The sequence below is a fragment of the Hyla sarda genome, chromosome 1 (genome assembly GCF_029499605.1).
Source record: "Hyla sarda isolate aHylSar1 chromosome 1, aHylSar1.hap1, whole genome shotgun sequence".
NCBI classification, from domain to species: Eukaryota; Metazoa; Chordata; class Amphibia; order Anura; family Hylidae; genus Hyla; species Hyla sarda.
The window spans coordinates 154,845,702-154,869,212 of NC_079189.1; the positions used below are offsets into that span (position 1 = coordinate 154,845,702).

General features: G+C 45.8%; 1 protein-coding gene across 9 annotated transcripts in view; it reads right to left on the reverse strand.

Moving 5' to 3' along the window:
• The window catches only part of IL15 (interleukin 15), a 137,911-nt gene that overhangs the window by 5,525 nt on the left and 108,875 nt on the right, over positions 1-23,511 (reverse strand). For all 9 annotated transcript variants that reach the window (XM_056562912.1, XM_056562911.1, XM_056562910.1 and 6 more), the window contains one exon: positions 11,865-11,909. In XM_056562912.1, the coding sequence (XP_056418887.1) occupies positions 11,865-11,909 (45 nt within the window). The remainder of the gene's footprint in view (positions 1-11,864; positions 11,910-23,511) is intronic.

Below are 23,511 nucleotides of genomic sequence, written 5' to 3' on the forward strand. Positions count from 1 at the left end.
TAACTTATACCGGAATATCGGTACAAGTTATCGGCTATCGGCCCTAACCTTCACCGATTATTGGTATCGGCCCTAAAAAAACGATATCAGTCGATCCCTAATATGCCAAACCAAAAGTACACACACACACACACATATATATATACAGGCAACCCAAAAGTACACAAACACACACATACAGGCAAACCAAAAGTACATACACACACACACATATATAAAGGCATACAAAAAGTATAAAATTAGCATATTATTTATATGAAGGTTGAAACATAGTCATCAACTGAAATAAAAACAGTTGTGTGGGAAGCTTGAGGTGAGGTTGTGACAATTTTAGGTCATTAGTCATACACTATGACAAGACTGAGCACAGCAACAACACACAAGATAGTAAGGTTTCTCACAGCAAAGATTTCAAAGCAGACTATGGTTTTAAGATTATTGCTATGCTATCCAAGCTCCTTTGAAGAAGTACAAAAAAACAGGCAATGTTAACCTCTTGCGTCCTGGTACTTAAGGACGGAGGGCGTACCTGTACGCCCGTGGGAATTTCGGTCCTCGCCACGCGCCGGGCGGGGACCGTACCCGGATGACTGCTGACATCTACCAGCAGGCATCCTGTGGCAATTCCTAGGGGGGTCCAGAGACCCCCCCTCCCATGTCAGCAAATTGCTGGTCAATTCAGATCGCCCGGAAAATAAGAACGATCGGAGCTGTCAGAGACAGCTCCGACCATGCTAAAGGATAGATAGGAGCGAGGTGGCAGTGTTGCAAACTCCTCCTATCCCCTGCCATTGGTCGGTCAGTACGACCGACCAATGGCAGTTGGGGCGAGGGGGTGGGGGTTAAAGTTAATTTCCCACGTTCTGCCCACCGTCCGAAGTCCGGGCAGAGCGAGGGAACACGTGCGGCGATGGGGAGGAGCATGGCCGGCTTACTAGACCAGCGGTGGCGTTATCTGAGCAGCGGCGGTGGCAGGAGGAGTGCAGCCGGAAAGTACGCCAGTGGAGGAGGCTGCAGAGAAGATCGCCGGTAAGTGATCTTCACTGTGGCCTTCTAAAAGTTGCAAAACTACAACTCCCAGCATGCCCAGACAGCCAATGCCTGGGCATGCTAGGAGTTGAAGTTATGCAACATCTGGAGGGCCACCGTTTGGAGATCACTGTGTAGTGGTCTCTAAACTGTGGTCCTCCAGAGGTTGCAAAACTACAACTTTCAGAATGCACCGATTGTCTGGGCATGCTGGGAGTTGTAGTTTTGCAACATCTGAAGTGGCATAGTTTGGAGACTACTATACAGTGGTCTCCAAACTGTAGCCCTCCAGATGTTGCAAAACTACAATTCCCAGCATGCCCAGACAGTCAGTGATGCTGGGCGTGTAGTTCTGCAATATCTGGCCCTTCATATGTTGCAGAACTACAACTCCCAGCATGCCTGGACAGCCCCCCCACCCCCCCCCCCCCCGTGAATGTATAGGGTACATTCACATGGGCGGGGGTTTACAGTGGGTTTCCTTCTACAAGTTTGAGCTGCGGCAAATTTTGCACCGCAGCTGAAACTCCCAGCGGAAAACTCATTGTGAACCCCCGCCAGTGCAAATGTACCCTAAAAACACTACACTACCACATAATAAAAAGTAAAACACTACACATACACCCCCTTACAAGTCTCCCCCCGCCTCTAATAAAAATGAAAAACGTCTCATATGGCAGTGTTTCCTAAAGGGAGCCTCCATCTGTTGCAAAACAACAACTCCCAGTATTGATAGACAGCCATTGACTGTCCTGACAGGCTGGGAGTCTTGCAACAGCTGGAGGCACCCTGTTTGGGAAACACTGATGTAGGGTTTTGGTGGAGACAAGCCCCATCCTTGTATCCGGGTCTGCCCCTATTGCAAATTCCTCATTTAGGCCTCAAATGCGCATGACGCTCGCTCACTTCAGAGCCCTGTTGTATTTCAAGGCAACAGTTTAGGGCCACATATGGGGTATTTCTGTACTCAGGAGAAATTGCGTTACAAAATTTGGGGGGCTTTTTCTCCTTTTACCCCTTATGAGGGGCTACACCAGCATGTTAGTGTAAAAATAAATAAATAATTTTACAACATGCTGGTGTTGCCCCATACTTTTCATTTTCACAAGAGATAAAAGGAGAAAAAGACCCCCAAAATTTCGACCGCAATTTCTTCCAAGTACAGAAATACCCCATATGTGGATGTAAAATGCTCTACGGACGAACTACATGGCTCAGGAATGAGAGAGCGCCATCTACATTTGAGGCCTAAATTGGTGATTTGCACAGAGGTGGCTGATAGTTACAGCGGTTCTGACATAAACGCAAAAAAAATAATAAACACCCACATGTGACAAGGGGTATAGTTAGCCTTAATACTCCACAGGTCTTTGACAAATTGTTGTTAAAGTTGGACATGAAAATTTAAAATGTGTTTTTTTCCCCTGAAATGCTGGTGTTACCCCAAATTTTTCATTTTCACAAGGGGTAATAGGAAAAAAGCCTCCCAAAATTTGTGTATGGAAATACCCCATATGTGGATGTAAAGTGCTCTGCGGGTGAACTACAATGCACAGAAGAGAAGGAGCGCCATTGGGCTTTTGAAGAGAGAATTAGGCTGTGACCCCATTTTGTAAACTACACCCCTCACGGAATGTAATAAGGGGTACAGTGAGCATTTACGCCCCACAGGTGTCTGACAGATTTTTTTGAACAGTCGTCCGTAAAAATGAAAAATGTAATTTTTCATTTGCACAGCCCACTGTTCAAAAGATCTGTCAAACACCAGTGGGGTGTAAATGCTCACTGCACCCCGTATAAAATTCAGTGAGGGCTGTAGTTTCCAAAAATGGGGTCACATGTCCACTGTTCTGGAACCATGGGGGCTTTGTAAATGCACATGGCCCCAGACTTCCATTCCAACCAAATTCTCTCTCCAAAAGCCCAAATTTTCTCGCTAAAAGCCCAATCCTCTTCTGAGCATTGTAGTGCACCCGCAGAGCACTTTACATCCACATATGGGGTATTTCCATACTCAGAAGTAATGGGGTAAAACATTTTTGGGGTCTTTTTCTCCTATTACCCCTTGTGAAAATGAAAAACAGCAGCATCTTATTGAAATTTTTATTTTATTTCTTACGTCCCAATTTAAGGAAAGTTCGTCAATCACCTGTGGGGTGTTAAGGCTCACTATACCCCTTGTTACGTTCCTTGAGGGGTGTAGTTTCAAAATTGTATGCCATGTGGGGGGTATTTTACTGTTCTTTCATCATGAGGGCTTCCTAAATGGGACATGCCCCCCCCCCCCCCCCCCCCCAAAAAAAAAAAAAAAACATTTCAGCAAAATTCGCTCTCCAAAATGCTATTGTCGCTCCTTCCCATCTGAGCCCTCTAGTGCACCCACAGAGCACTTTACATTCACATATGAAGTATTTCCTTATTAGAGAGAAAATGTATTACAAGTTTTGGGGGACCTTTTTACCTTTTACCCCTTGTCAATTGGGTCACTGGTGATCCGGTAAAAAAGGGTGAATGGGGCTGTCCGAGACAGCCCCATTCACCCTTACCCAGCAGGAGTGAGTTGGCACGGGTGCAACCTCACGATCACGTTATTGATCGGTCGGAACGACCGATTAACCATGAGGCTGCTGTGCGGTAATCGAGGCCGGCGGGGTCTCTTACCTCTCTCTGGTCCAGCAGGAGCAGTGGAAGCAGTGGCGATGGTCCCGGTGGTGCAGGCGGCAGGATACAGCAGGAGGTGGGGCCTGTTCACCTCCTGCTGTTGCTTAGCAACAACTCTCAGCATGCACAGTCAAATGGCATGCTGGGAGTTGTAGTTTTGCAACAACTGGAGCTTCAACTACAACTCTCAACATGCCCTTTGGTAGTCTGTGCATGCTGGGGGTTGTAGTTATGCAACTGCTGGAGGCACATTTTTTTCTATGAAAAAGAGTGTATCCAGCTGTTGCATAACTACAACTCCCAGCATGCACAGACTACCAAAGGGCATGCTGGGAGTTGTAGCAGTGTGCCTACAGCTGTTGAAAAACTATAACTCTCAGCATGCCCTTCGACTGTCAGTGCATGCTGATTGTTGCAGTTTTGCAACAGCTGGAGACACATTGGTTGTGAAACAGAGTTTGTGTCCTAACTCAGTGTTTCGCAACCAGTGTGCCTCCAGCTGCAAAAAGAGACTGTACATGCTGGGAGTTCTAGTTTAGCAACAGCTGGAGGCACACTGGTTGCAAAACACTGAGTTAAGTAACAAACTCTTAATTTTCGTAATACCCAACCAATGTGCCTCCAGCTGTTGCATAACTACAACTCCCAGTATGTATGGTCTGTAAGGGCATGCTGGGAGTTGTAGTTTTGCATCAGCTGGAAGTTTGCCCCCCAACACAGGCGCGGATTTACAGCGAGTTTTCTGCTGCAAGTTTGAGATGCGGCAAATTTTCTGCTGCAGCTCAAACTCCCAGAGAGAAACTCAATGTAAACCCCCGCCCGTGTGAATGTACCCTAAAAACACTACACTAAACTACACTACACAAAATAAAGAGTAAAACACTATTTTTTACACTAACATGCTGGTGTTGCACCATACTTTTAATTTTCACAAGCGGTAAAAGTAAAAAAAGACCCCCAAAATTTGTAATGCAATTTCTCCGGAGTACGGAAATACCCCATATGTGGGCATAAAATGCTCTGAGGGCGCACAACAGGGCTCAGGAGTGAAAGGGCACTATGTACATTTGAGGTCTAAATTGGTGATTTGCACAGGGGTGGCTGATTTTACAATGGTTCTGACATAAAAGCAAAACAATAATTACCCACATGTGAACCCATTTTGGAAACTACACCCCTCACGGAACATGACAAGGGGTATAGTGAGCCTTAACACCCCACGGGTGTTTGACGAATTTTCGTTAAAGCTGGATGTGAAAATGAAAAAAAAAAAATGTTTTTCACTAAAATGCTTGTGTTACCCTAATAGGAAAAAAGCCACCCAAAATATGTAGCCCATCTCTTCTGAGTAAGAACATACCCAATATGTAGATGTAAAGTGCCGCCGCCGGTGATCAGGTAACTGCCGCCGGACCCCCCGCCACGCTGGCCCTCGCTGCCATCTTCCCCTGCTCTGTCTGGACTTCCAGGGGCAGGCAGAGCAGGGGAAATTAACTTTCACCCCCGCACCGCCCTGCGATTCACCGGTCAGTCCTGACTGGCCAATCGCAAGGGTTAGGAGGAGGTGGCACTCCTGCCGCCTCGCTCCTAATCTTCAGGAAGGTCAGGGCTGTCCCTGACAGCTCCGATCATCCCTATTTTCCGGGCGATGAGATACCATAGACCCGATCAGCCAAGAATCGCCGCAAAAATACATTTAGTTGCAGATTGATCTCTCTCCCACTAAGTGGCGACCGCAGACATGGGGTGGTCTCAGGACCCCCACAGGCATTTGCACGGGATGCCTGCTGAATGATTTCAGCAGGCATTCCATTCCAGTACAAGAAAAAATTAGTCCTAAACCCCTCAAGGACCTAGGGCGTACACAGCCATTTTTTTTGCAAATCAGACCTGTGTCACTTTATGCATAAATAACTCTGGGATGCTTTTCCTTATCATTCTGAGAAAGTTTTTCATAACATATTCTACTTTATTGTTGTAAGCAAACATTGGCCACACTAATATAATTTGATGTGTTCTTATTATGGACTCAAATACAATGAAGAAGACAATGGAATGCAGTGGAATTTAATGGATGGAATGGGTGTAGGATGTTGGCAGGACTGGCTCCAGGAATGGTGGTTGATGCAAGCAGCTGATTAGACAATAATTTGCTTTTATCCTGTTCAAAGACATATGATAAGCCTAGCACCTCAGTGATAAGAATGGAGGTTAGCTGCTGTTCCTGTTATCTCCAACAGTAAACCCATAAAACCAGCCCCTGCGGTGTTGGACACAATGGACTGCAAATCCTCCTGTCAGCCCACCAAGGTGCAGTTCTCGAGGAAACTTGGATGGACATCTGTCAACACAATATGGAAAAAAAGAGGATCCCCCACTCAAGGAGACATCAAAGAGCAAGAACTGATTGCAATGCAAATCACCTACAGGACAACATTCAACAACCATGGGTGTTAAGGAACTGTTCTGATTGTCCATGGAGATGTCTTGGGATGGGCAATGTATGGGTAATGTGTGTGGATGACTGCTATATATATGTTACTTATAGAATGATGAGAAAGAGAGAGCACTTCCTGCCCCCTTCCTATCACCTTCCCCTCTTCCTTGCACCCCTTATCCCTTAATTAGTTAGGATCCCCCTTTGTATTTATATGTATATGTATAGCTTATAATAAACCCCTACAAAGATTCAGTTGTCCTCAATCAATTAGTAAGGCACGCCTAAAACAAAGTAGTTTCTACACTTATTCAAGTGGAGATTTTTCTTGGTGGAAAATTCCAAAATTCTATGAAAATTTGCAAAATTTAGAACTTTTCTAACTTTGAAACTCTCTGCTTGTAAGGGAAATTGACATGCCAAATAAACTATAAATTGATTCACATATACAATTTGTCTACTTTATGTTGGCATCATAAAGTTAAAGGGGTTATCCAGGAAAAAACTTTTTTTTTTTTATATCAACTGGCTCCAGAAAGTTAAAAAGATTTGTAAATTACTTCTATTAAAAAAATCTTAATCCTGTCAATAATTATCAGCTGCTGAAGTTGAGTTGTTGTTTTCTGTCTGGCAACAGTGCTCTCTGCTGACATCTCTGCTTGTCTCGGGAACTGCACAGAGTAGAAGAGGTTTGCTATGGGGATTTGTTTCTTTCTGGAGCCAGTTTATATATATAAAAAAAGTTTTTTCCTGGATAACCCCTTTAACATGTTTTTACTTTTTGAAGGCATTAGAGGGTTTCAAAGAATAGCAGAAATTTTCCAAATTTTCACGAAAAATTCATGAATTTTTCAGGGACCAGTTCAGTTTGAGCTGGGTTTGAGAGGCCTTTCTGTAAGAAATTCCATATAAATGACCCCATTATAGAAACTTCAACCTCAAAGTTTTCAAAGTGACATTCAGAAAGTTTGTTAACTCACTAGGTGTTTTACAGGAATAGCAGCAAAATGGAGGAGAAAATTCAAACCTTAATTGTTTACACTAACATGTTCTTGTTGCCCCATTTTGTAAATTTTTTAAAGAAATAAAAGGAGAAAAAGCCCCTCAAAATTTCTCTTGAGTAAAGAACTGCCTCATATGTGGATGTAAAGCGCTCTACGTGAGCACTAGAGGGCTCAGAAGGGAAGGAGAGAAAATGGGCTTTTAGAGAGCAAATTCTGCTCAAATGGTAACAAAATTTGTAACCCCATTTGTTCTGAGTATAGAAATACCCCATATGTGGATGTTTAGTGCTCTGCTGGCACACTACAAGGCTCAGAAGAGAGCAAAATTTGTCTTTTGGAGAGAGAATTTTGCTAAAATGGTTTTTGGGGGGCATGTCGCATTAAGGAAGCCACCAAGGTGCCAGAACTTTCGTTAAAGGAGTTATCCACGATAAGGTGATTTCAGTACGTACCTGGCAGGCAGTAATGGACATGCTTAGGAAGGATCTGCGCTTGTCTTTAGGCTAAATGGCCCAAATGTTGTGAAATTACCATAACACGTTGGCTAGCTTTTTGTTTACTGGTATTTCCTGTTTGAGTTTCCTTCTTTGCCTAAAAATCCCATAATTCCATTTTCCTCCCTCCCACACATCAGCCACCCCACCCATTGAAACATAAATTAGCTGCAACCATTCAAAAGATCTGTGGTTTTTCAATTAGGGTGGCTACAGCTGTTGCAAAAATACATTTAGTTGCAGATTGATCTCTCTCCCACCAAGCGACAGCTCCACCCATTGAAGCAGACAGGCTCCCTGTCATCAGCTGAATAGAGATGTCAGGTCTCGGCCGTATTGCAACCTGGGAAAAATCTGAGACAACAGTAATTTTGCATGCTGTTAAAAATAAATATTGGGGTGAAAATCACAGAACCATCACACACAGGTACAGATACTATATTAGGAACTACACTAGCTTTACAGCCCCTGTAGCATAGTCAAATAAAAAAAATCTTGGATTACCTCTTTGAATTGGGACGTGAAAATTAAAAATTAAATTTTTCAGGGGATAATAGTAGAATTTAGCAGAATAGTAGAATTAGTTTCAGGGGTGTGGAAATTTTATAAAAAAACTACTTTTCCACGGGACTAAAATGGAGCAAAATCTACTTGTCCCTCATGACGATCCACTTGTCCCGGCCAATTTTCGCTTTTACGCTCTTGTTTTTTCCTCCTCGCCCTATAATAGCCATAACTACCTACTATAATGACACCTTTTAATTTTTCAATAACCTATTCTCTGAACCAAAAAATATATATATATATATTTGGGGAAGTGAAATTGAAATAGTAAAAGATAATTTTGCAGATTTGGTGGTTTTCTTTTCTGCGCCATTTACCTTGTGGTTGAGGTAACATGTTAGTTTTATACTTTAGGCGCCTGGTTACAGTAATACCAGATTTGTATCGTTTATGTCATGTTTTACTAATTCTGAACGTTTTCTAATTTTTTTAATTGCCGTTTTTTAACCCCTGTAGCTTTATTTTTTTTCCGCATACCAGGCTGTATGAGGGCTCATGTTTTGCGCCATAATCTGTTTTTTGTATCGGTACCATTTTGGCATTGATCTGACTTTTTAATCGCTTTTTAACTTTATGTTTGCATGTTTTATATAGGAAAAGGGGGTGATTTGAACTTTTAACATAGAAGGGGTTAATGCAGCGGTCTTCAAACTGTGGCCCTCCAGACGTTGCAAAACTACAACTCCCAGCATGCCCGGACAGCCAAAGGCTGTCCTGGCATGCTGGGAATTGTAGTTTTGTAACATCTGGAGGGGCACAGTTTGAAGACCACTTGGTTAATGTGTCTTTCAAACTTTTATTAAAACTTTTTTTTTTTTTTTTTTTTACACTTTATTAGACTTATGAGGAATCTATTAGACTTATGAGGTTCTATTGAACTCTATTAATCTGTGTGCTCTATGATCCATTGATAGAGCCTAGTCCAGCCAGGCTCTATCAATGACAGAGCCGGGACAGGAGGAAGCAGAGGTAAATCCTCCGGCTACCTCCATAGTGGATCACCCCCCTGCTGGCTATTAGCGGCGGCCCCCGACTACTGAGAACAGCCGGGGGCAGCAGAGTATGGAGCGGGCAGGAATCCGGAGCCCGCTCCATACTCCCCTGTGAGCGCCGCATACAGTCTCCCCGTGCAGACGTGCCTCCTCCCCTTACCTCTCCGAAGCTACAGCTGGGGGGAGTGAAGGCAGAGGATGCAGGTCTGCACGGGGAGCAAGAAGCCACGCCCCCTCATCTCCCCCTGCACGTCTGCAGAGCAGGGGAGAGAAGACATACACAGCTTCTCATCTCCCCTGCTCTGCTTCCGAGGATACAGTTTTTTATTGTCGGAGGCGGCAGAGTATGGAGCGGGCAGGAGTCGGCAGCCCGCTCCATGCAGACTGCAGATCGCCACCGCGCTTGTCAGGTCCGGCCCTGCTTGCCCGAAGCCGGGCTAAGGGCCGGACAAATTCACCTACCCGGCGCCCAAAACTGCTAGTCCCGGGCGTCGGGCGATAGGAATTCCACATCCCTGAGTTTATTGGGGCCATGTCGCACTTACAAAACCCCAAAGGGGCTCCTGTGACACCATTTTGGAGACTGCACTCCAGAAGGAGTGTAATAAGGGGTGCAGTGAGCATTTACAACCCACAATTTTGGAACAGGGGGCCTGAAAATAAAAATGTTAAATTTTTACACTAAAATGCTGGTATAATCCCTAATTTGTCATTTTTACAAGGAATAATAGGAGAAAAAGACTCCCAAAATTCATTACCCAATTTCTCCCAAGTATGGAAATACCCCATATGGGGACGTAAAGTGTTCAGGGGCCGCACGGCAGGGCTCAGGAGGGAAGAAGCTCCATTTGGCTATTGGACAGAGAATTTAGCTTGAATAGTTTTTGGGGGCCATGTCGCATTTATAAAGCCCCCATGGTGCCCAGAAAGTGGAAATTACCCACAAGTGAAACCATTTTAGAAACTACACCCCTCAAGGAATATAACAAAGGGTGCAGTGAGCATTTACACCCCACTGGCGTTTTGGCATTTTTGGAAAAATACAATTTTTCATTTTCACGGACCCATGTTCCAAAAATCTGTCAGACACCTGTGGGGTGTAAATGCACACTGCACACCTTATTACATTTCTTGAGGGGTGTAGTTTTCAAAATGGGGTCACATGAGGGGATTTTTTTTCTGCGTTTATGGCGCTCTCTCACTCCTGAGCCATTTTGTGTGCTCGCAGAGCACTATGCGTCCACATTTGGGGAATTCCTGTACCCAGGAGAAATTGTGCTACAAATGCTCTAGGTCTTTTTCTCCTGTTACATCTTGTGAAAATATAAAGTATGAGGCAACACCAGCATGTTAGTGTAAACATTTTTTTACACTAACATGCTGGTATAGCCCCTAACTTTTCCTTTTCATAAGGAGTAAAAGGAGAAAAAGCAACCCCCCCCCCCCCCCCCCCAAGTACGGAAATACCCTATATGTGGCCCTAAACTGTTGCCTTGAAATATGACACTGCTCTGGAGTGAGAGAGTGCCATGTGCATTTGATGCCTAAATTAGGGATTTGCATAACCATTTCCCAAAAAGGGTGCCTCCACCTGTTGCAATACTACAACTCCCAGCATGCCTGGACAGTCTGGAGATGCGGTGATCACGGAATGCAGTGCTTTAAATGTACAGCTGTAAATCATGCTTAGCAGCGCTGTACATTTATGCCGCATGTCCTTAAGGGGTTAAGGAAGAATTGTGGCCAATTGCACAGGACAAAAACCTCAAACATACAGCCAGTGTCATTAAACACTAGAACAAGAAATCATGACCCTTGATCTCAAGTTCATTGTTTCAGTCTGCAAGCCTACATCCACAGAAGATCTGTGGATAGTTCTCCAAGATGTTTCCCTGGTAAGTTCCAGCAAAAACTGTGTGCAAGTGTACCTAGAAAAACTAAGGCTGGGTCCACACTACGTTTTGTCCCATACGGGAGCGCATACGGCAGGGGGGAGCTAAAAGCTCGCGCTCCCGTATGTTACCGTATGCGCTCCCGTATGTCATTCATTTGAATGAGCCAACCGGAGTGAAACGTTCGGTCCGGTCGGCTCATTTTTGCGCCGTATGCGCTTTTACAACCGGACCTAAAACTGTGGTCAACCACGGTTTTAGGTCCGGTTGTAAAAGCGCATACGGCGCAAAAATGAGCCGACCGGACCGAACGTTTCACTCCGGTCGGCTCATTGAAATGAATGACATACGGGAGCGCATACGGTAACATACGGGAGCGCGAGCTTTTAGCTCCCCCCTGCCGTATGCGCTCCCGTATGGGACAAAACGTAGTGTGGACCCAGCCTAATGCTGTTTTGAAGGCTAATATTGCTATGATGTGGATTTCTTTTCTGATCATTCACTTTGCATTTTGTTAATGGATTAATTACTTCTATTACAACTTTTTTAAACCATTGTAACTTAGCAACATTTTGTTTACAACAGCATAAAACCTTTGCACAGTACTGTATGTCCACAGGTGATTATATATGTAAGTGGCTGTATTCCAAAATAATTGTGGAAAAGGAAACTTTGTCAATCCTGATAATAACTGTAGCAAAAAATGTATGAAGGGGGTCTTCACAGCAAATCTTTTGGTTTTCAGTACAGATATAAGAAATAAGAGTAAATCAATTGACTGATATACTTACAGTATAATCGTCAATCTTTGCAGTATACAGGCTTAAATCACTCTTCTGCAATAAAAATACAACATTAAAGAAATCAGGGAAAATGATATAATATAGTTACACAGTTAGTATAGTTACATAGTTAGTATGGTCGAAAAAAGACATTTGTCCACCAAATTCAACCAAGGAATTAACCCCTTAAGGGCTGAGGGTTTTTCTGTTTTTGCATTTTTGTTTTTTCCTCCTTGCCTTTAAAAAATCATAACTCTTTCAATTTTGCACCTAAAAATCCATATTATGGCTTATTTTTTGCTCCACCGATGCTACTTTGTAATGACGTCAGTCATTTTGCCCAAACATCTACGGCAAAATAGGAAAAAAAATCATTGTGAGACAAAATTGAAAAAAACAAAACGCTGTTTTGTAACTTTTGGGGGCTTCCGTTTCTAGGTAGTACATTTTTCGGTAAAAATTATTCTGCAGGTCCTTACGATTAAAATGATACCCTACTTATATAGGTTTGATTTTGTCGTACTTCTGGAAAAAATCATAACTACATGCAGGAAAATTAATACGTTTAAAATTGTCATTTTCTGACCCCTATAACTTTTTTATTTTTGCGCATATGGGGCGGTATGAGGGCTAATTTTTTGCGCCGCGATCTGAAGTTTTTAGCGGTACCATTTTTGCATTGATAGGACTTATTGATCGGGATTGATTTGGACTTTGGAATTTTTTTGCGCGTACGCCATTGACCGTGCGGTTTAATTAACGATATATTTTTATAATTCGGACATTTCCGCATGTGACGATACCATATATGTTTATTTTTATTTACACTGTGTTTTTTTTTTTTTTATGGGAAAAGGGGGGTGATTCAAACTTTTAATATGGAAGGGGTTAAATGATCTTTATTCACTTTTTTTTTTCACTTTTTTTTTATGTTATAGCTCCCATAGGGACCTATAACACTGCACACACTGATCTTTTACATTGATCACTGGTTTCTCATAGGAAACCAGTGATCGATGATTCTGCCGCTTGACTGCTCATGCCTGGATCTCAGGCACTGAGCAGTAATTTGGCGATCGGACAGCGAGGAGGCAGGTAGGGACCCTCCTGCTGTCCTGTAAGCTGTTCAGGATGCCGCGATTTCGCAGTGGCTATCCCGAACAGCCCACTGAGCTTACCGGCATACTTTCACTTTCACTTTAGACGCGGCGTTCAACTTTGAACACCGCGTCTAAAGGGTTAATAGCGCGCGGCAACGCGATCAATGCGATATAGATCGGGAGCGGACACATTCCAGTACGTCATGTGTCCTTAAGGAGTTAATGGAAGGGGTATGGTGGGATGAAGGGGAAGGGATGTGATTGTATTTATGCATAAGCATTAATGTTACCATATTTATCGGCGTATAACACGCACTTTTAAAATCTAAATTTAGAGCAAAATGCCTCCCTGCGTGTTATACCCTGATAAATGTTCTGGTCACTAATTTAAATGGGTAGTCCACTGGAAAACATTTTCTTTTAAATCAACTGGTTGCAAAAAAATGTAACAGATTTGTAAATTACTTCTATTGAAAAAAAAATCCTAATCCGTTCAGTATTCATCAGCTGCTGTATACTACAGAGGAAGTTCTTTTCTTTTTGAATTTCCTTTCTGTCTGACAACATGCTCTCTGCTGACACCTCTGTCCATTTTAGGAATTGTCTAGAGTAGGAGCAAATCCCCATAGCAAACCTCTCCTGCTCTGGACAGTTCCTGACATGGACAGAGGTGTCAGCAGAGAGCACTGTGGTCAAACAGAAAGGAAATTCAAAAAGAAAAGAACTTCCTCTGATGTATACATCATCTAAAAAGTACTGGAAGGATTGGGATTTTTTAATAAAAGTAATTTACAAATCTGTAATTTACAAATCTGTTAAACTTTCTGGAGCCAGTTGATTTAAAAGAAAATGTTTTCCAGTGGAGTACCCCTTTTAAACAGACACTTCTCCTCCTGATTTGAATATTTTCCATATTTCCATACCTGGACATCCTCCGGCAGGCTCAGGTAATGCGGCGGGTCTTCTGGGCTGTGTGGATAGTATGATGAGTGAAGTCCCCTGCCGACCCCTCTGCACGGCATCAGGGATGTCACTCCTCATTTCCTGCAGCCGCCGCAGGTGACTGCTCTAAAAAACACATGGCATACCATTTTGGAAACTACACCCCTTCGGGAACGTAACAAGGGGTAATGTGAACCTTAATACCCCACAGGTGTTTCACGACTTTTTACCTAAAATGCTTGGTTTCCCAAAAATTTTACATTTTTAAAAAGGGTAATAGCAGAAAATACCCCCCAAAATTTGTAACACAATTTCTCCCGAGTACGACGATACCCCATATGTGACCCTAAACTGTTGCCTTGAAATACGACAGGGCTCCAAAGCGAAAGAGCGCCATGCGCATTTGAGGCCTAAATTAGGGACTTGCATAGGGGTGGACATATGGGGTGGTATTCTACACCAGTGATTACCAAACAGGGTGCCTCCAGCTGTTGTAAAACTCCCAGCATGCTTGGACAGTCAGTGGCTGTCTGGCAATATTGGGAGTAGTTGTTTTGCAACAGCTGGAGGCTCCGTTTTGGAAACAGTGGCGTACCAGACGTTTTTAATTTTTATTGGGGAGGGGGGCTGTGTAGGGGTATGTGTATATGCAGTGTTTTTTACTTTTTATTTTATTTTGTGTTAGTGTAGTGTAGTGTAGTGTTTTTAGGGTACAGTCACACGGGCAGGAGTTCACAGTAGTTTCTCGCTGGCAGTTTGAGCTGCGGCAGAAAATTTTCCACAGCTCAAACTTGCAGCCGGATACTTACTGTAAACCTCCGCCCATGTGAGTGTACCCTGTACATTTACATTGGGGGGGGAGAAACATCCAGCGGTTGCAAAACTACAACTCCCAGCATGTGCGGTCTATCAGTGCATGCTGGGAGTTGTAGTTTTGCAACAGCTGGAGGCACACTGATTGTGAAAGACCGAGTTTGGTAACAAACTCAGTGTTTTGCAACCAGTGTGCCTTCAGCTGTTGCAAAACTACAACTCCCAGCATGCACTGATAGACCGTACATGCTGGGAGTTGTAGTTATGCAACAGCTGGAGGCATACTACTTTGGCTGGGGATGCTGGGGATTGTAGTTATGCAACAGCTGGAGACACACTGGTTTGCTACTTAACTCAGTGTGCCTTCAGCTGTTGCAAAACTACAACTCTCAGCAGTCACCGACAGCCAACGGGCATGCTGGGAGTTGTAGTTATGCAACCAGCAGATGCACCAATACAACTCCCAGCATGCACTTTAGCTGATTGTGCAAGCTGGGAGTTGTAGTTATACAACAGCTGAAGGTACACTTTTCCATAGAAAAAATGTGCCTCCAGCTGGGAGTTGTTGTGGTCTGCCTCCTGCTGTTGCATAACTACAGCTCCCAGCATGCCCATTTTGCATGCTGGGAGCTGTTGCTAAGCAACAGCAGGAGGCTGTCACTCAGCTCCAACTGCTGCTCCGGCACACAGGTCAGTCCCTCGTCGCCGCCGCCGCTCCTGGGGCCCCGATCCCAACAGGGACGCCAGAGATCGGGGTCCCCAGCTGCCGGGGTCAACTTCCCGCACCCGCTCACGTCCTCAGGAAGAGGGGCGGAGCGGGTTGCGGGAGTGACACCCGCAGCAGGTGCCCTGATTGGTCGGCCGGTAAACCGGACGACGAATTACGGTGATTGTGAGGTGGCACCAGTGCCACCTCGCCCCTGCTGGCTATGGCTGTCAGAGACGGCCCCGATCAGCCAGTAGTTCCGGGTCACTGGAGACCCGATTGACCTGGAATCCGCCGCAGATCGCTGCGGAACGTTCTGCTGCTGAAGAAAAAACAGAGGATGGTTTTGAAACGTGTCCAGCGATCATAAATATGACAATATAGAACACTTGCCTGACATTAACAGTGATCACCCAACAGATCAAAGACATCTATTACAGTGCGGCATCTCCCGAGCGCGCGACCTGTGCACGAGGAACGCCGCCGGGTTATTCACTTTGTTTACCGCATACAGCCGTTACATTAATTGCAAGTAAGAAGCCGATCGGGCCATCTACAATAAGGACTTTGTGCCTGCTGACCGCCACCATTCCCAGCTGGTCCGACTAAGCTTGACAGCGCTGCAGTCTCCCCAAACGGTGCCCACCACCAAGTGCTGCTTTCTTAGGAGTTGGCCGAGACTCCAGCAGTGCGATCCCTGACTGAGGCAAGGCACCGGGTGAAAGATCCTATACAGCCGGCATACAGGACTACACATAAGGGAGATCCATGGTACCCCGGGAGTGGTGAGCATTTTACGGAGTATATTGCAAATTGGCTGATTTAATATGACTTTTTAATGTGTGATATACACAGAGATTTATAAGGAGTGATCTTGATTGACTGTTAATCAACTTGCTACTGATCACCAAGCGTTACATTGCATCTGTTGGATCGGGGTATCACTGTCTGGAAAGATACAATATCATTACATCAATTGATTAACTGTGTATCTGTAGCTGCTACATTGTATCTGCCTTATATTGAAGATCACTGAGAACAGGAACAATTGAATGAACATTTGCATTGAGAATTGTTGTTCCACATAATTATATTGATTATTAGATTGCTATATTGATATTACAGGCTCAAGTCGCAGAATATTTTTATAGTTGATATATTTATTCTTGTTTTTATTATATCTTATAATTTTGTATTAATTAAAATTATTTAGGGGAGTACAAGGGCCCTGTACATTCCCTATTTAATCTATTATTATTCTATAATAATAAATATTAATTATTATTTTAAACCAAATATCTTTGACCTTTGAGCCCCATTTTCTTTTAACATGTTTAACTTTCTGCCACCAGTTGATTTAAAAGAAAAAAATTTTTCACCGGAGTACCCCTTTAAGCAAGTTCAGTACATTACATGGTGTGTTATCAGCACTGGCCCGGCCTGCATCACCTCCTCCCTCTTAATTCGTATATACAGAACAAAAGAACCCATTCAGTAGCTCTACCGTCTCTTGATCACCAGTGACAACCTCCCTATTATCATTATTAAGGGGTCCTATATGCTCCGTCATTGTTTTTTTTTGCATTTATATACCTAAAAAAAATATATTTCGGATTTGTTTTGCTTTCTTTGGCCACCTGTTTCTCTTTTTGAATCTTTGCTGTTTTTATTACATTTTTTTTTACAAATTCTATTAAGCTTTGTAATGTGTAAATGCTATAGCTGACCCCTCAGATTTGTATTTCTTTTTAAGCTATTTTTTTTGTTGTTTACTGCTCTTTTAACATTAGTTGTCAGCCAGCAAGATTTTTTTTTTTTTTTTTTTTTAAACGTTTTATTGAAAAGGTACAATCAGCCCACAGGCCCAATAAAGTGACAACAGAGTAGTACACGGTACGATAATCCAATGGCGCCTGAGCAACAGTACAATCCGACAGAATGTAAACGACAGGGATAATTATCCTAGAATACAGTATAGAAAACACTAAGTAGGCAACCTCAAACCGGAAGAACCCGGAATACTCAAGAAACAAGTTATTGGAGCACCCTCACGGAGCACACCCTCGACAAAAATATGTACCACCATAGTAGAGAGGAAAGGTAAGAGATGGAAAGAGAGAAAAGGGGAGGGAGGGAGGGAGAGAAGAAAGATGAGAGAAAGCAGACTCGTGCATGATGAGAGAACAGAGAAGGCCCACGAGGAGACATATAGTATGAGCATTGCGTAGACGGGGAGGAGCACCACTCGTCCCACACTGAAAGAAATTTACCTGGACATTTCCTATTCTTATATACCAAATGGGAAAAGGGTATCACAGCATTCACCAAAGCTCTCCACTGAGATAAAGTAGGAGGGCTGGGGTCCATCCACTTAAGCGCAATAGCCTACCTAGCCATGAATAATGTTTCCCTCAAGAAGACGCGGACATAATGAGTCCACACCTCCTCATCCAAGACACCGAAGACAAATTAAGGGGTCAGCAGATAAGGGAGGCTAAGCAAGTGTGTTGAGAAATTGAATAACCTCCCCCCAAAATGTCTCAACGTAGGGGCAAGCCCAAATAAGATGCCAAAAGTCCGCTCCAGCATCACCACAGCGATGACAGGCATCAGAGTCTGAACGACCCATTCTAAACAGTCTGAGAGGGGTAACATAACTGTAATGAATAATATTCAATTGAATCAATTTATTATTAGCCGCTGGGGACACCAGCATGCGCGAGGAGGAAACCTCCTCCCAGACCTCTGTAGATACATTGGGGATGTGAGACTCCCAATGCCGGGCTGCCGGCAACTGGGAACCGGAAATCTTGGCCTGAATAAAGTGTGTGTACAGGATGGACACCAGCCCCCTAGGACCCTGAGAGCGCAACACACCTATTAGAGGGAAGGCTGATATAGGGGCGCTACCTACAGGGAATTGAGCACTAAGCGCATGGCGCAACTGTAAATACCTGAAAAAACAATGCCTGGGCAAAGCATAGGTGGATTGTAACTGATCAAAGGAGCACAGTATATTATCACGGTACACATGTTCCAAAGTAAGAATCCCCAGTCCCCTCCAAAAGGGCGGGTCCAGAGAGACAGTAATGCGTGGGAGAAAGGGGTTGTCCCACATCGGGAGGACCGATGGCACACCAGTATAACCATAGAGTACCTTGGCAGCACGCCAAACCTTGATCACCAGTTTATGGAGGGGCAGATAAGCACGCCCACCAAGGGTGGGACACTCCAGTAGAAGTCTCAGGGTCAAGGACGGGACAAAGCTAGTCAAGGATCGCTCCGGACCCGTTCCAACATCCTCTCCTACCCACTGTCTGAGATAACGTAGCTGGCCCGCCAAATAGTAAAGGTAAAAGTCGGGTAATGACATACCTGCCGCTAATTTAGGGCGTTGCAAAGTAGAAAGTCGAATTTTGTGTCTATTTGGGCCCCAAATAAAAGGGGACAGGAGAGAGTGAAGGGAGTCAAAGAAATATTTAGGAACAGGCCCAGAAGCGTGTTCTAACATATACAGGCATTTAGGCAGGATAATGAGTTTAATAAGATTAACACGCCCAGTAACAGATAACGGCAGCGTAGCCCAAACTCTAAATTTGGATTTAACATATGGGATCAATGAGAGGATGTTAGACGAGAGGTCACTAGCAGGGTCTCTGTGGATAAAGATCCCCAAGTACTTAAACTCCGTGACCACTGGAAGGCCACACATAATGAGGGGCCAATTCTTACGCAAGAGGGGCATTACAACGGATTTAGACCAGTTGATAAACAGTCCAGAATAAAATCCGAACCTATCCAGCAAGGCCATAGCATATGGCAGCGTCGACAACGGGTCCGAGAGAAAGAGCACTGTATCATCCGCATACAGACCTATGCGCTCCTCCCTATCTCCCACCGGCATACCACGGAAGCCAGAGTCCTGACGGATACGCAGTGCAAGGGGCTCCACCGCCACCGCAAACAGGAGCAGGGACAGAGGGCACCCCTGATGCGTACCCCTGCCCAAAGGAAACGGGCGTGAGCAAGTACCATTAACCAGGACCTGGGCCCGCGGGCACCGGTAGAGGAGTGAAATCCACTTCCGAAAAGCAAGACCAAAACCGAACCTAGAGAGCACTGCCTGCAAGTACCCCCACTCCACCGAGTCAAATGCCTTGGCTGCGTCTAAAGACGCCAAGGCCCAGTCTCCTCTCAGAGCACCTCCCACCTGGATGGCAGTTTGAACCCTACGGATATTGTCCGATGTGGACTTGCTCGGCATGAAACCGGTCTGGTCTGGATGTATAATAGACAAGACCACCTGATTCAACCGGTTAGCTAAAACTTTTGTGAGAATTTTATAATCCAGATTTAGCAAAGAAATCGGCCGATAGGAGCCACAATCTAAAGGATCCTTATCAGGCTTCAAGAGGACAACTATGGTCGCCTCATACATAGAGTCAGGTAAAATATCGACCATAAATGCCATGTTAAACATGGCCAGCAGGGGAGGAAGGAGAATCTCTGAGTACCGAAGGTAAACCTCCAAGGGGAGGCCATCCGGGCCCGGAGACTTGCCCCTAGTCATATCAGCTACTGCGTCCTGCACTTCCAATAGCGTGAGAGGGGCATCCAACATGTCTCTATCCCTATCAGACAAAACAGGGAATTCAATGCCGTCCAGGTAAGAAGCTAGCTCCGCGTCATCATATTGAACCTGTGAAGAATAGAGGTTAGTATAAAAAGCAGAAAAACATTGCGCCATTTCCTCCACTCCCAGTAGCACGGACCCATCCGGGGCTTTAATTTTAAGAACCTGAGCAGCTGAAGAAGACTGCCGTACTATGTGAGCTAATAGTTTACTGGATTGATTGCCATGTTCGAAGTAGAATTGCTTGGTAAAAAATAATTTCCTATTGGCCTTCTCGTGAAGATGCAGCATAGATTGTCGTCCCTCACGCAGCCAAGCCACCTTATTAGCCTCGGATGGGTCCGCCACATATCTGGCTTCCAGAGAGGTGCAGGAACAGGCCAGTTCCTCCTCCCGCCTAGACGCAGATTTTTTAATAAAAGAGATCGTAGAACGCAGGCAGCCCCGCAGGTACGCCTTTAGAGTTTCCCACACCAGCACAGGAGAACCTCCAGGAACATTGGCTTGAAGGAACACCTGAAGCTGGTCCGGGATACGGTCATTCGGGCAAATCTGATCCAGCCAGAAAGGGTGGATTCTCCATCTACGCGGTGTACCAGAATCGGTCATGCGGATGTCCAGCAGTAATGGAGAATGGTCAGATAGAGCACGCGGTTCATACGAAACCGCTGAGACCTGAGACATGAGAAGTGAATTGCCATAGGCAAGATCGACTCTGGACAGCGCACTACGACCTAGAGTATGACAGGAGAATTGTCTAGTGTGAGGATGGCGAGCCCGGAAGATATCCACCCAGCCAATTTCGTCGACCAACAAGGAGAGAGGAGTGGTCTCACTGCCTTAAGGGAACCCCCCTGGTACTGTGACGATCCATTGCCAAATCTGGCACCATATTAAAATCGCCCATGCACAGCACACGTGCAGAAGGGTATCCAGCAGCAAACGTGGCAGCACTATGCAACACCTCCATAGAGGCCGGCGGGGGATTATATATAAAGCAGCACATAAGGCACATTGTTAATATAGGCATAAACAAAAATATAACGACCCTGTGAGTCCCTACGCACAGTAACAGGATGCCACCTCACCGACCGGGCAATCAAAAGTGAGACACCCCTAGAAAAAGATGTATGGAAGGAGTGGTGAGACCATTGTACCCAGGGTTTTGTAAACTGGTGGGCCCTGTCCGGGGTGAAATGCGTCTCTTATAACGCTATCACATGAGGGCGGAACTTCCTAATATGTACAAAAACCATCGTACGTTTACGAGGGGCTCGGGCCCCCCGTATATTCCATGACATTACTCTAAGGTCCGCCATGGCAAAAGAGAGTGTACACTAAAGTCAAGCGGGGGACACATAAATACAGTACAAACAACAGCCATCCACGCCAACAGATTAAGACAGACACGCACGGGTCCACGGAAACAGAAAGAGCACCAAGGTGGTGAGAGGTGGAAGTAGTACAAGGTATACTCCATTGAGAATGCACATTTTGGTAAGGGAACCCCCCCTAAACTTGGGGGACAAAAACAAAATAAAACATTGAAAGCAAACATAACCACTGGAGAGAAAGCAGCAATAGAGCAACAGCTCCATCTAGTGGGGAGAGCCTGCTCAAACGTGGGAGAAATGAGAACCTCTGAAATATATATACTACAAAAGGGATCAAAGAAGACAGCAATACACAAGAGAGAGAGGAGGCACCGGAGGATCAGGTAGAGACATAAGGGAGAAACTGGAAAATAAATAAAGAAGAGGGGGGGGGGAAGGGAGGAAAATGACCACCAAAGTAGCAAAGAAGCAGAAGGGAGGGAGAGGAGGCCTAGGGCAGATCGCTCGGGAAGGGGAAGGAACCAAGGCAGGAGAAAGGGGACAGACGAGAGTATACCAGAAGACAGAGCAATAACAGGAGGAGTATAGAACATAGCACACAGTGCAGAGTGGCCACCATTAACACGTATCCCCTGCCACCCACCCAGCAGGAGAGCTTCCAACATGTCCCCCACACCATATCTGACCCAGAAGGTCCCAAGAGGGAACAAGGTACCAGCCGGGGTCATAACCAGCAGGAGTCCCGGCCGAGACCCGCATCAAAGGACAAGTAGGGACATAGGGATGGAAGGGAGAGGGAGGGGGGGTGTTGGGGAAAGGGGATAGATGGGAAGGGGGTAGAGGGGAGGGGGGAGGGAATCGGCAATTGGAAGGTCCAGGCAGGCGGATCCAATATGTAGGGGGGACTGGAGGAGATTCTTGACAGTCCCATCAGAGGGAAACACACGGCAATTTGAGCACAACAGGGGCATCAGGGCAGACATGGAAGGGATAAGTCCGGGTACGGGAGTCCAGCCGGACTGGAGGAGAGACAGGACAATCCCATTGGGCCCAGGGGGGGGGGGGGTTGGGGGGGAGAAACACATGGCAGGCTGGACAGGGGGGGAAGAAGTGCCAATTAGGCAGAATGGCAGGTGGAGACACAGTACCTAAGTCACAGCGGGGCACCAGGGTGGGCAAGGAAGGGAGAGGAGGGATACAGGCTGGAACTCCACGGCAGTCACCCACAGCAGGCCAGCAGGCAGGTCAAGCATCCAGATTCCACCAGGAGAAGCAGGTTCACCTCCGTCTGCTCAGCCAGTCGTCAGCATCCTGCGGGGTGGCAAAGAAAATCGCCCGGTCCCCATCTACCACCCGGAGTCTGGCAGGGTAGGCCATGGAATACGGCACCCCCCGTTCACGCAGCCACGCCTTAACTGATGTGAAGGAGGCCCTCTTGCGCTGAAGATCGGAGAAGTCCGGAAAGATGGACACCTTGGCATTCTGGACCATGATTTCCGGCAGCCTCCGGGCAGAACGAAGTATCAGGTCCCGGTCATTGCAGTTGAGGAATCTCGCTAGCAGCTGGCGAGGAGGGGCCCCAGGTACAGGTGGCTTCGCCGGCACACGGTGCGCCCTCTCCACAGCGTAGGCAGCCGAAAAGGGAGCATCTGGCAAGAGCTCCCGTATCCAGGATTCCACAAAGGCCCCCGGATTCTGGCCCTCCGCGCGTTCCGGGAGACCAATCACCCGGATGTTGTTCCGGCGCAGCCGGTTCTCGAGGTCGTCGTTCTTCTGGCGGGCTGACTCCAGCTGCTCCTGCACCGCTCGTAAGGAGGAAGGTAAGGGCTGCACCGTGTCCTCTAAGGTGGAGATGCGTGTCTCAGTCTCCCCCACTTGATCCCGGAGACTCTGCAGATCCTGCCGGAGGAGGCCAACATCCACCCTGACCTCCTCCATCTTGCCCGTAAGGGAGGTCCGACATGTCTGGATTGCCATCAAGAGGGTGTTGCTCACCTCCCGAAGGGTCAGCTCAGGGCCAGCAGAGTCCTCATCCTGCAGCAGGCCCTCTCGCTCCTCCGCATCTTCCGCCCGACCATGCGGCCCAGCCCGTCCAGCGCCATCTTGCTTCACTGCGCGGGCATAATCT